This window comes from Symphodus melops, assembly GCF_947650265.1.
Source record: "Symphodus melops genome assembly, chromosome: 9".
In the NCBI taxonomy this organism is placed as follows: domain Eukaryota; kingdom Metazoa; phylum Chordata; class Actinopteri; order Labriformes; family Labridae; genus Symphodus; species Symphodus melops.
The window spans coordinates 644,963-658,965 of NC_136699.1; the positions used below are offsets into that span (position 1 = coordinate 644,963).

The 14,003-nt window shown below is 45.4% G+C and overlaps 1 protein-coding gene across 1 annotated transcript; it reads right to left on the reverse strand.

Moving 5' to 3' along the window:
• Positions 1–10,248: 10,248 nt before the first annotated feature.
• Positions 10,249–13,060, reverse strand: LOC306829657 (transmembrane emp24 domain-containing protein 11). Its single transcript, XM_079352767.1, has 5 exons — positions 12,665–13,060; positions 11,800–11,891; positions 11,146–11,271; positions 10,902–11,048; positions 10,249–10,523 (listed from the first exon to the last, which is right to left on the reverse strand). The coding sequence occupies exons 1-5, from the start codon at positions 12,792–12,794 to the stop codon at positions 10,374–10,376; spliced, it is 645 nt and encodes a 214-aa protein (XP_079208893.1). The 5' UTR covers positions 12,795–13,060; the 3' UTR covers positions 10,249–10,373.
• Between the last annotated feature and the right edge of the window lie 943 nt (positions 13,061–14,003).

A 14,003-nucleotide genomic window follows, 5' to 3' on the forward strand; every position in this document is an offset into this window, starting at 1 on the left:
AGCTAAATAAGACTGCAACTGACTGCATGTTCACAAGGCCAGCTCCCCCGGACATCGAGCCGTCCAGGCCGGGGGACTTAGAGTGCCTTAATAAAGTCCTAATCACTGCGGGGCATTGTTTATTTTCTGTTGCACGGCCCCTGGGCCACACTGATGTAAACCCTGAGGCTTCCCTTCAAAGCCCCACACATCCGCTGAACACCATCACAGATCTAAGACTCTTCCTCCATCTTCTCTTTTCCCTCTCTGTCCGTGACGGTGAGCTGACTCGGCGCCCCCTGGAGTCCGGCTCTCAAACCCTAACGGTGTCTTAAAAACTCCCTCTTTATGAATTATTTTCCCCTGCAGGCTGCAGGATTATCTGCTACCTGTTTTCAAGACGCCGCGGCTCCGCGCCGCTCTCTTTATTTAGGATTTGCGGCTCGTGTTGCTGCTACTCAAACTACTCGGGATAAGGGTAGAAATTTAAGGCTGAAAAAGACAAGAGGAATATCTGGGAATTGTCAATGTAAAGCTCGAATCCTATCATAATACACGAGCACATAAGCACATGAATAATAGACAAAGTATAGTTTTGATTAACAAGCAAACACGCCAATCTGCTCTTTTTGTGCTGCACTAACTCTTTAAAAAGTCCTGCCTGTTTGCACTGACAAACAAATGTTATAAAAAGATTTGATAGTATAAGCTTGGAGTATTTATTATGTGGGTGTGTGGATCTTGGTCATTGTGGATATTACAACACCATCTAGTGGATCTTATTGTTTTTACACCCACGTTGGATTTTTTTACTGTCCAAAAAGAAGAAGATCAATAGATTGAAGGGACTCAAAATGTTTTAAAAAAAAACAAACGAATATCAGACCCTGTTTGTCGTTTTTGGAGGCGGACATCTTAATAAGCAGTAAAAACAAACCGTCTTAATTATCATTGGCTGTCACTGATATTCACATCAAGTCCAGATTTCCCCCGTTTGCTCAGGGAACATCCCATTCAAGCAAATGTGTTTGCTCAAACTCTCAAGACATGTGGGCTGAGGAATGAAATATCAAACAGGACAACTGTTAAATGGGACGCACACACACACACACACACACACACACACACACACACACACACACACACACACGAAACGATGAATGCATTCAAACACAAGCTGCATCTCTCAAACACAAAAGCAAGATGTGTGAGCACACACACACACACACACACACACACACACACCTCGCTCATCATAAATGATAATTAGTCGTCTATCGTGCCCGCTGAATGATCAATGACGGCGCTGTGGGTTTTACATTAATAATTTGTGCAGGAGAGAGAGCGACAAAGAGAGCGAGGAGTGGGAGATGTGTCCTGTTGGGTTCTGGGACAAGGGGAGGGGGGTATTGGGGGGGGGAGAGATTACCCGTGTGCCAGGGGAATCTAATGCAATTACGAGTGTTTGCTTACACCATGTGTCCCCTTCCGTCTGCGCAGCGGCATCGGGACTGCACCCGCCGCCATCCTCCCATTCAGCCCTCTTGTTTGTTTTCAGTATTTACGCCACCACAAATCCCCCCCAACACACACACACACACACACACACACACACACTACCCCTCCTTATTTGCCCCTTCCTTCAATATCACTAATTAAAGTAAACCAATAAGGTTGGGGGAGGGACCAGATTGAACTCATAAGTCAAAAAAGACACCGAGTGTGTGTGTGTGTGTGTGTGTGTGTGTGTGTGTAGGTCTGTGTGTGTGTGTGTGTGTGTATTGAGGTGTTGGGCTTGCTGGTAAATATACATTATTCATAATGCAGAGAGAGAGAGAGAAGGCCACATAGGGAGAGAGGAGGTTTGTTTTAGAGATTAGCGGTGGCCTGCTTATTAGCTTTAGCTCTCATTCCGAGTCATTTGCCTATTTTTCAAGACGGGCCTGGAGTACACAAAGAAGTAGCCAGATTATTGATTAAAATCCATTTTGACTTTCTTCTTCCTCCATTTTTAATCCTATTAGGGTTCCACATAAACGCATGTGTCATCAGCGTAGAGGGACAGTCCTCGAATGGAACGAAACACAGAGAGCGAGAGCACAACTTCAAACATCAATACGTAATTATCTGGGGATTGAAATGATGCTTTATATATCTAACAGGGCAGCCCGGGTTTGACTTCTTATTTGGATTTTTATACCCCGGGACACGGATGACATTTCTTTTCTTTGTATTAAGTGCCACGGATGATATTAAGCTAATCTGCCCATGCTCCTGTTTGCTCTCGGGGATTTGGGAAGTAAAGGCAAACAAGCAGCACACAGAGAGACTCCAGCTAAGACGGGGAGAGACTTTTGGTAAAGCGAACTGTTGGCTCTCTCAGCGTGAGGTTGTGGGAATATTGTCTGAGTCCAAACCTCCCTGCTTGGGATTACAGATTTCATGTTAAATCCATCGCTAAAGTTTAAATCTGTATGTTTTGCTGGCAGCGGAGTTGACCTTACATCGTGAACCTTCTTTAAAAAAAAAACAACTTCCCAAAGGCGTTTCTGCTGCAGCGCTGGTACAAGTCAAAATCAGCAGGAGGGGTTTGCTTTTCAGAAATGACTACGGCAGCATGTCAGATAAATCCCCATGATGTGCACTAACTGCTGCTCCACCAGTTCCCCTGTAAACTCTTCTGTCAGGTAACAAAGCAGCAGAAACATTTCAGTACATATTCTTCTAAGAGTCGCAGCATTAACCCTTTATAGGGCACTCGATGAAATACTTTGATACTACTAATACTGTTGTTAGGAGACGTAACAGAACTTTATTTCTGTTAAAAAAAATCTAACATTTTTAATTTCATTTAGAAAAATAAACATTGATGAAGTTACCATATTTTGTTCAAATGTCACAATAGCAGGATCAGTGACGTAGGGTGATCTCTTCTGATTGGCTGAGTGAGGATCACATGCTTCTCGACCTTACTGAGGTGAAGAAGGGCGGCCATATGTAATGTTTGTGGAAATTACTAAAAATAGTCACTTGCCCGATAAAGGGTTAAAATTGGAATTAAGGTAAATGCATTCAGCATTACTCTCTGCCTGTGTAACTGGAAACTGTGCGGTGCCTGACAATGAGTAATGGATGCAGGCAGCAATAATGGATCACTGCAGGTTTCTTCACTTTCAACCACAATTAGCAGCCAAAGTCAGTATGAAGTGTATTTTTTTTGGGATTGGCTCAATCCGTCTGTGGGCTGGCGGCGGGCCAGGCAACAGCCTCATCTTTGGACAACAGTGAGCTGTCGAGAGCTGGGAGGGAGAAAAACAGCCTGACATTGTAACAAGGTGTACGTGACTCACTGCGTCTCTCTTGTCCTGCCGCAACCTTGACAGTCACATGAAGCAACGCTGGAAGATAGATAAATATAACCGAGACACACGAATCATCCGAGTCATCCTCAGGGCCAAGCACAACACGCGCAAAAAACATTCTCCGTGGTGAAAGGAGGCGTTTGATATCAATCACTATTATAAGACAATACATTTAAGATTGCTTCAGTTTTATGCAAAGCAAAAAGAGCAGACACGACATGGCTGCACGTTTACGACATGGTTTATCCTGCTTGTGTTTGTTTATGTGATTATTGATACTATGATGATGATGATATTTAGTTTAAAGTTAGTAAATCCAACTGTTCATTCCTCCAGCTGACCTCGAGAAGGTTATTTCCCCTTTTTCAAACTTTCGGTGCCTCTTTACTCTAAAACTTTGAATCCAGCATTTTTTTTAAGGAGCAGTCTGTAGCTCTGCCCCCTAGTGTTTAAAACAGGTACTGCAGTCTAAACTCTAATCATCACAGAGAGCTGTCTCCCCCCCTCCTCTCACACAGGTCAGCATGTGGTGGACACTGTAGCTTCAGTGTTTAGCCAGCTCTGCATGTGGTGGACACTGTAGCTTCAGTGTTTAGCCAGCTCTGCATGTGGTGGACACTGTAGCTTCAGTGTTTAGCCAGCTCTGCATGTGGTGGACACTGTAGCTTCAGTGTTTAGCCAGCTCTGCATGTAGAGACACTGTAGCTTCAGTGTTTAGCCAGCTCTGCATGTGGAGGACACTGTAGCTTCAGTGTTTAGCCAGCTCTGCATGTGGTGGACACTGTAGCTTCAGTGTTTAGCCAGCTCTGCATGTAGAGACACTGTAGCTTCAGTGTTTAGCCAGCTCTGCATATGGAGGACACTGTAGCTTCAGTGTTTAGCCAGCTCTGCATGTAGTGGACACTATAGCTTCAGTGTTTAGCCAGCTCTGCATGTGGTGGACACTGTAGCTTCAGTGTTTAGCCAGCTCTGCATGTGGTGGACACTGTAGCTTCAGTGTTTAGCCAGCTCTGCATGGGTCTGTAAAGCTTTCTGCGTTCTAACCTCTCTCCATGTTTCATCTCCAACATTGATCCTAGTTTGAGCAGCTTTCTGCTGCTGGAGCTTATTAGAAACATGCAGAGGCTTTTTAGCTCGGGTACAATCACTTCTATCTGAAGCAGTTCCACTGCCTGTTTCCACTATTAGACTTCAGTCCCTGTGCATGTTGCGTGCACTGACCACTCCCTGATTAGTTTCATTTAATGGTTTTCAGCACTAGCATTAAAAAAGATGAAATCATGTGCAACTAATCTAAATTATATCTGAAAGGCTTTAAGCTGAATAAACATCGCAGACACACTGCCCTGGTGTAAAACGTTTTGTCTTCCATTCGCTCCTTGGATGCATTTCAAAATGATTTTTTCCCCATCAGGACATGAACTGAATCTGCTACGGCTAACTTATCTTTCTGACCTGATTAATTCCCGGCTGCACACTGAATCCTGCAGGGAAAAGGCAGTTAAGTTTGGCAGGTATATGGATTCACACCCAAAATGCAGAATGTGCTGCCTTTTCACAATTTACAAATTCAGATTTTCTTTTTAAATATATTTAAACTATGCTAAGGTAGTTGCAGCATCGTACGAAGCATGATGTTTAAAATGTAGACGTCACAGTTCAACTGATACAAACAAGGATAAACAGAGGAGACATTCTTTATGGAACAGCAAAACTTTAGTTTTTGAAGGAAAAAAGGACAATAAAAGTTACTTAAATATAAAGTTTTTTGAACTATACAAAAAATCTCTTCTGTCTCAAATCCTTCCCAGGAATGACCCTCTTCCCCGCGTGTCTTTGGAGAACATGGGAGCGGTAAACCTTCGGGAGGAAGCTTAATCTTCCGTACTTTCCTCCCACTTGTGAACTTCGTCTCAGGGATTATGGGGTAAACACCCGGGGTCTGAGAATCCCCCCCCCCCATCCCTCCAACCTCCAGCCCAAAACCACATCAAATGACTCTGTTGACTCAGACAAGCTCAATGCTGCAAGTCTGTTTCTGTCAAGCCCATAAGGCCATTTATTTAACTTCCACGATTTTAAACATAAATGTTTCCATTTGATGTTGCAGCGTCTCGGCAGGTCAAATGTTCTGGAAAGTACTTATTTCACCTTTTTTTTCCACCTGGTGGCGAAAGAGCGGTCACCTTTAGTTTTAAGCCTCGACTTCAGAGCAACCAGAAGGCAACCATCGGAGGATTTAAGTCCGAGCCAGCCTCATACGTGCTTTAAAAGCGAAAAGTAAAATCAATTCTCAAACTAACTGGAAGCTTAAATTGAAGTTTAAAAAGAAGTTTGGACGAGCTGGAGGTGCGAGCGCGGTTAAACGGGGGATTCCTGAAAAAGAGCGAGTTGAAAAAAAAAACAAATTTACCTGATGTCCAAATATTTGTGCACACCGACGTTGCTATGGTTACCGTGGAATCCGACAGATTCAAAAGGTCCAAAATGAGGCAACCTTCACAAAGTACCTCATTGTGTGACTCATTCCCACACATGCCAGTACCGTGATGTGCGACCGCTAATCGAGAGAGACCAAACAAAGGAGCGCCATGATAGCACCTTAGCGCTAATCTCTCAATTACTACCTTACTGCTACTGTCAGACGAAACACAACACGAGCTTAAAGCTGTCACGCATGCGTCCCTTCATGTGTTTGTGTGTCTCTTTGGTAAAAGCCGTGTGTGGTCTTATCGTGTGCTTGGTCATCCATTTCTGTTGTAACTATGAAACAAAGACGTTTGGTATCACTTAGTGTAAAGAGAGGGATGCAGCACAGTTAAAGAGGACATATCCCCCCCCTCTTTTAAAACAGTGCCCCCCTGTGGTCTAAATGAAGCATCTGTGTTTCTGTGCTTTGGTCCTAATATAACATGAATCAAGCAGCAGAGGAGGTTTGTGACCCTGTAGAAACCAGATCTCTCAGAACGCTCTGTTTTGGTGTGTGTGTCTCTTTAAATGCAATAAGCTCCGCCCCCTGAGATTTCTCCGTAGACAGCTCTAGGCTGAGGGTGGAGTCCATGTAGGGGAGATGGGAGGGGAGGGGATTTTTTTTTTTTTTTTAAACCAGAATCCCACTGTGACATCACAAGGAGGGCACATTACAAACAGAGCATTTTTCTCTGTGTTGTCAGACGTCTGCAGAGCACATTCGGCCCGTGTGGCAAATATAGCAACTTGACTTAAAATGAAACATTTTTCAAAATTATAGCTAAAATATAAAATTCTGATATTTGCAAACAGTCTCTTTTTATTTATAAGTGTGCTGAGACGACATGTGGTGGTGCTGAAGCCGGGTCGGTGTGATAATACAGATTCATGCAGCACCGTGCCCTTTAACACAGCAGGAATCTAGTCGCTCATCCCAAACACTAAGTACAGTTTTGTGCCGGTCCTCTGCTGAAGCCGGGTGTATTCCACTGACACGGGAGCTGAAGCTAACCGTGTCGCAGACAGACGGGGGATGTCACAGGCAATGCCTGGCATTAGCCGTATAATGGCCTGGATTTGCTGATAAAACAGGGGCCTCACATTGGCAGTCTTTAGTGACTTAAGTGGGCCGTTGTTCCATAGCCGCTGGGGTTATACAGTATATCCAGCGCTCTGACTGACTCTCTCTGACATGACTTCCCCTGCAGCTCAGACCTCATGGTAATACAGTTGTTTTTGTGAATGATTTATGTCACTTGATGTTCGAGCCGACATCAGTCCAACAGGTGGAATAATCAGTGTGTGACAGCTTAATGGTATTATTCTACAAATGCAATAAAATGATGGCGTGTCATCGGCTTAAACTGAAGCGCAGAGGGGAAATTAATTCCTTTTTTATAAATAGCTTTGCTCCCGTGTTCTTTGACTGCAGACATTTTTACTCGTCACAGTGGAAGGAGTAAACACTGACAGTGTGAGCGGGCGTGCACGGTACCAGGACCCTGACCCATGAAGACTTCAGTGCACAGGTACAGGTGGAGACGTCACTTCCTTTGTACCTGACCTTCGTGTTGTTGATCAGCTGATCAGACTGATTCTTTTGTCACCTTGTCTTTTTGAGGCTGCGAGTTAAATTCCCCCAGAGGCAATAAAGGTTTCATTCAGTCACTGTTTTTAAATGTGCTTCAAAATTCAGAATTAAAATTGTAGAATTAAAACTACAGCAGGGAAAGCAAACAGCATGATGAATAAATCCTTCTACATGCATTGTATTATAGCTTCAAACACTACAGTATGTGGACATGAATATACAGACTGGCTGTTTTATTTTGTGCAAACAGTGTTTTTCCAAACGACTATTTTTATGCTGTGATCGTCTTCACTCCTCCGTCAGTCACACAGGAACACAGCTTAATAAATAACAGGAAATCTCTTGATCCCAATCTAAATATTGTGAAAGGCGAGGCAGCACTTTTTGACTTTTTTTTTTTCTTCTCTTCCCAGGGTGCTTTTATTTGTGCGATGGCATTTACCTCATCTGGCATTTCTGTTGTTTGTCAATTATCTTTATGAAGACTCGGGGTCGGAAAGCGTTGACAGGATGAGGTCACGGCAGTGGCAGCGGGGGGGGGAGGTAAAAGAAGAAATGAGCATAGACGTCGAACAAATGTCCAATATGATGTGAAAAGGTTCCGATATTCACAAGTTGCACAGATGTACATGAGAAATCACGAGGCGGACAGTTCAGACTCTGAGAAATGCGAACAATGCCGAGGTTGTAATTCAGATCGCATGTCCTCCCTGTATCAGTTGCACAATGATGTGACAATCCCAGAGGTTCTGGAGTTCAAACGCAAGGAGAGAGAGAGGGAGGGAGACTTATGGTCGTCTCTTTGTGGATAGTTTTCCCATAGATGAGACAGACATTCAGACACATGTCCCCAAGAAAGCCTTATAAATCTGCGAACACATCCAACATTTACAGACGAGGCTGCACAGCCACGTTGCCACCTGTCGAGACTCGTCCTCCTCTTCCTTCTGATCTTCCTCTCTCTGCATTATTGTCTTGGAAACTTTCTTTACTTTGGGATTCTTCGGGAAGAGGAAGAGGAGGAGGAGGAGGGATCTGAGCTGTATAATTAGTAATTTGATAGCACGCAGGCAGAAGAAGAACATCAATGTATTTTTTTTTTAAACAAAGAGGGAAAAGCAGACAGAACGGCTGAGTGTTCATCTTGAACAACAAATTCCTCCAGCAGCTATTTCAGCTCTTCCCCGGGACGCATTCCCCAAACAACCTTTTGTCTTCTGCTCTGACAGCACACAACTGTCACGTTTAGCCCTCCTCGCCGGCCTGCCTGTGTATTAAATCAATATATAATATTACCAAGGATGAAATTTGGTATGTCTGACCACATGAAGGAGATACTTCTCCGAGGCCGATGACAGATTCAGACATTTGTTTCCTGTGTCTCTCCCCTCCGTTTAAGAGTGTTCAGTTCCAGATATCTCGTCACAATAACGGCAGGAGAAGAAGGACCGTGAAGGTGTCATGTCTCATACGCCGCCATTTTACTCAAGTTCACGAAACATTTTGTGTTTTCTGTCCTTTTTCACTCCGTCAAATTAGAATTCAGAATGACAAAGCAAAATGTTTTGATTTTGCACAAAAACCCTCCATCACAGAAACCTCAGACGGTCGTTCGTGACCTCGAGCAGTCGAGTCGTGTCGGCGGTGCATGGCTGCCATCTAGTGGTCAATGTGTGTGTGTGTTGTCTACTAAATCAAAGGGGAGAAAGTGTCTTTATTCAGATGTGTTTACGCAGGGTCGTCTCCAGAGTCTTTACTCTTGGCAGGTAGAAGAACGTCAGTCCATCATGAGCACTGAACAACATGTGTTTGTCATGTATGTTGGCATGTTGGTTGTACAGGAAGTTTTTTTTTAAGAATAATCCCAAGAGTTGAATCTTGGTGGTAAAGGAAAAAGGCTCTTCAAACACCTCTGCTCCTCTCTGGAGGGGCTCGAGGTTTGGAGCAGCTGGTGGGTGCCAGCCTTCGAGCCGGTCGCTTCACTTGACCTTCAGTTTTAACGATAATGTTAAAAACTGCACATATGGGCGGTTCACTTTCTGCAGAGTTCTGCAAATGGTGCACTTGAGCAAGGCACCGACACTCCAACTGCCCGGGCTCACTCGATCATCTCTCCCTTAGTGTGTGTGTGTGTGTGTGTGTGTGTGTGTGTGTGTGTGTGTGTGTGTGTGTGTGTGTGTGTGTGTGTGTGTGTGTGTGTGTGTGTGTGTGTGTGTGTGTGTGTGTGTGTGTGTGTGTGTGTGTGTGTGTGTGTGTGTGTTAGCATGTCTCAGAAGAGTGGAAAATTAATTCCCCCCCAGTGGGATTAATAAAGGATATCTCCTTCTTCTTCTTCTGAGGTTTATCTTTGATTCACATTTTAAATATTGTTTTTATATATATATTATATACTGTTTATATATCTTGTATATATTGTTTATATTTATATATATACATATATTCCTTAAATCAACACGTGTACTTGATGTCTGTGATGTGGCTTCTCTCCGTGGAGCGCTCAGTGGCGACCTCTGGTGGACGGATATGTCACACGCACTCTCTCCATCCAGCACCTCCTCCCTGAACATGTCTAAACATGTTTAACACTTAAATCTGTTTGTGTTAACTGTTCATAGTTTGGTTATTAGTGGATATTTCTAATTTGAAATGTGTTTGTTGGCTTTGGATGGAAAGTAAATTTGAGGGTCTTCGGCAGTCAGTTTATTTCACATGTTGGAGGTCTGTAGACTCTCAGGAATATGTCCACATTTAAAACAACCTAATAGAAATATTACAAAGATTGTCCATAGCACGCTAACATCATCTCTTAACATACTTGCTACTGAAACATCATTCTGTCAGTTTTCCAGCTTGTTCATGTCGCCCGCTGTTTGACAAGAAGAAAGCCTTTATTTATGTTCCTGTACTTCCTGCAGCCTTTATGTGTCGACACCACAGAGACGATCACCAGGCTAAAGGTCAAAGGTCAGACATCACACTAACTTTTTGGCAATAAAGAAGTCTTTGAGTCGTTTCATTTGCCAGAAGCCGACGGACAGCAGGATGGAGGTCTGCACCACGGCCCACCACAGCACTTTACTGTTGGTGTCCTCGCCGACCTGACGGAACGCCTCCTCTTTTTCCTGCGTGAGAGGAGGAAGTGTTGTCACCAAAATAAAACACACAGGATGTAAGGCCCTGTGTCCACCTGCTGACTTTTATTTTTATTTTATTTCATGCAGAGAAGTGCTGCATGTCCCTCCTGTCTCCATGACAACAGTCTGTTAGTAACGCCCGCTTTATGACTGACTCTGCTTCGTTGCTTTTTACTGTGTATTTTATATTTGAGGTCATTTCTACCCGACCAGACACGGAGCCTGTCTGAAAAGTTGGAAGAAGTTGAAATTGAGCCGTCGGAAAAAAAGACGGCGGGCGCTGTAGGTGGACACGGGGTCCTTTCAAAGGCCGACACTGTGATGCGGTCTCATTGGTCCTGACACGGTGAAGAAAAGGTCGCTCACCCTCTGGTACTCCTGCTGCCTGATGATGTACATCATCTGCTCAAACAGGTGTCTGAGGCTGTTCTCCAACTGCGCCATGTTGTCTTTGGTTTTAGCAGCGCTGTGGCCAATCGTGTGCTCTCCCATCTGAACGTCCAAATGTAGCTTCTGTAGCAAAGAGCAGAGGGAGTCGCCGACGTCGTCATTGACTCGCCTACGAGTGTTGTTCTACAATGTTCTTTTAAATTCGTTCCGTACGTCTCACCAGCTTTTCTCCAGCGAAGACTGAGAAGCGCGTGGAGTTGGTTTGGAAGCAGAGGTAGTGCTGACCAGAGGCGTGAGCCGTGAAGGTCAGTTTACCAAATTTACCGAAGCGTTTGGTCATCAGAACCTAAAGAGAGAGAGAGAGGGCGAGAGAGAGAGAGAGAGAGAGAGAGGGAGAGAGAGTGAGAGAGAGAGATAGAGAGAGAGAGACAGAGAGGGGGGGAGAGAGAGAGAGAGAGGGCGAGAGAGACAGAGACAGAGAGAGGGGAGGAGAGAGGGCGAGAGAGGGTGGGGGGATACTGAGTGAGACGCGAGAAAGGAGGAGGAGACAACAGCAGGAAGTGCAAACAAACAGCTTTAAGTCTGGTTGTACACACTGACAGGAAGTGACCAGAAGTGCCAACAGGAAGTGACCAGAGGCAGCGCACAATGTGGACTAATCAGCATCAAGACCAACTTAATCATCCCTGTCCTCATAAGAGCTGGGTCTTTATCTTTCTCTTAAAGGGGCAGGTCGCATGGAGTTTGTTAGTTCATTCCACCACCGGGGGGCGACAGAGGAGAAGAGTCCAGCGAGAGTCTGCAGTGGTCCAAGACCAGCACAATGTACAGTGTTCATCTGTACAGTTACTGGGATCAGTGTATTTCACGGTACCTCATAGTCCGGGTCTCTGACTGTCACAGTGACGCCGAGGTGAGGCGAGGAGGTGACCGACTTCAGATCCCAGGGCTCCAACAGGAAGTACCCTGAAGGTGAGACACACACACACACACACACACACACACACACACACACACACACACACACACCGCAGTGACAGCGGGTTGTTTTGGTTTCATACAGGAGCTCGAGGGCGACATCTACTGGATGGAAAAGCTGCACATTCATTTGTGATTTATTTTGTCATCGTCACAGCAAACAAACAAAATAAATAAACAAATATTTACAGGAAGAAGAAGTTACTTAATTAAAGATATTAAACATGCTGCCGTGAAAACAACGTTTCCGTACCGTGTGACACCACAGTCACGTGTAAACCTCCCTCTCTCTCTCTCTCTCTCTCTCTCCCTCTCTCTCTCCCTCTCTGTCTCTCCCTCTCTCTCTCTCTCTCTCTCCCTCTCTCTCTCTCTCCCTCTCTCTCCCTCTCTCTCCCTCCCTCTCTCTCTCCCTCTCACTCCCTCCCTCTCTCTCTCCCTCTCACTCTCTCTCTCTCTCCCTCTCTCTCTCTCTCTCCCTCTCTCTCCCTCCCTCTCTCTCTCCCTCTCACTCCCTCTCTCTCTCCCTCTCTCTCTCTCTCTCCCTCTCTCTCTCTCTCCCTCTCTCTCCCTCTCTCTCCCTCCCTCTCTCTCTCCCTCTCCCTCCCTCTCTCTCTCCCTCTCTCTCCCTCTCTCTCTCTCTCTCCCTCTCTCTCCCTCTCTCTGTCTCTCTCTCTCTCTGTCTCTCTCTCTCTCTCTCCCTCTCTCTGTCTCTCTCTCTCTCTCTCTCTCTCTCTCTCTCTCTCTCTCTCTTTAGGACTCACCAGTAACCAGTGTGTCTTCAGGAATCTCCTCAATGATGCATTTTCCCTCCTTCTCTCCGAGATCAAAAAACATGGCAGCTGCCAACATCAGGTAACACTGCAGGAGGACGCCAACACCTCGAAAACTCATCCTCACTTAACGAGGGATTCAATGACACAGTGGCTGAAAGTGAGCGAGCGTGGAGCCTGGAGGTCGAGCTGACGGTAGATCTACCTCAGGACTGAATGACCTTTACTTCACATGCACAGTGAGAAAGTCACAGGTGCTGCTTTCTGTGACGACACCTTCTGTTTGTTCTGTGACTGCTGGACCGACGAGCCAATAGCGAGGCTGCTAATAAGTGACTCACTGCCACTGGCTGCTTGCTTACTATCTATCAGTTTGTTCATGATACAGCAGAGCCTTAACCCTAACATGCAGGAACAACATGAACCACTGTAGGACCGAGTGCATGAAATCAAACATCTGACTTCATTAAGAAAAACCTCCACGTGTGTCTTTGTGCCTCAAACTGCTGCTGAGGAAAGACTGAATCTGCTCCAGTCATTTCCCTCTCCCCTCGTCATTCAGAACAGCAGGAGCTCCTCCGGCACCAGATGCTATGCTATAGTATTTACACCCATTTGAATGCACTGAAGACGGCGTTCATTTCAGCCTGGTTGTCTTTGTCCTGCCGAGAGAGACAGAGGGGGCTCGCTTCATGTGTATCTGCTCTCTGCTCCTTCTATTAAACGGGACCCCTGCTGTGCGCTGGGTCACGCCGCTCTGCACGTCAAAGCCAGGACGCAGACTTCGAGGCCTCGTAATCCAAATCGACATTCGGTGAATTGATTTTTAAGAAGTTGGTGAGAACGTTCACTCGTTTTACGACCGACACTTCATCAGGGCGACTCCCAGCCAACACCGAGGCCTCCGCTCGGGTCATCCAGACTCAAACCCTGTGCTTCACATTTAAAAGAGAAACACTGAAATGAGCTCAGCTCGGACACTGGGAATATGTTTGGGACGCGGCCCTGGATTGTCTTCACCAGTTTGTGCACGTGACAGCCTGATGAAGACTTCACGGGGTGTTCGTGAGCGATATAAAGATCCACTTTAGAGCGTGTCGGGGTTTTATCAGACATGTTTGACATCAGGCACCTGCAGCCTTATGGTTTAGTTTCTTGTTTTATTTTGTAGACGGTTCCCCTTTCACAATAAAAGGAGCAGCGTTAGCCTCAATGAACGGCAGGATTGTGCACTGCAGAGGTTGCGTGTTGGTTTGAATCTGACCTGCGGCTCTTTTCCACAGATGTCCTCCCACACTCTCTTTGTTTGGGTCTGTTCTGATGAAAACCT

Coding starts and splice junctions, on each gene's coding strand:
- LOC306829657 (XM_079352767.1), bottom strand. CDS start 12,794: ATGAGTTTTCGAGGTGTTGGCGTCCTCCTGCAGTGTTACCTGATGTTG. Junction 11,272..11,799: donor TCAGAGACCCGGACTATGAG/GTACCGTGAAAT, acceptor CTCTCTCTTTAG/GTTCTGATGACCAAACGCTT. Junction 10,524..10,901: donor GGCAGCAGGAGTACCAGAGG/GTGAGCGACCTT, acceptor CCTCTCACGCAG/GAAAAAGAGGAGGCGTTCCG.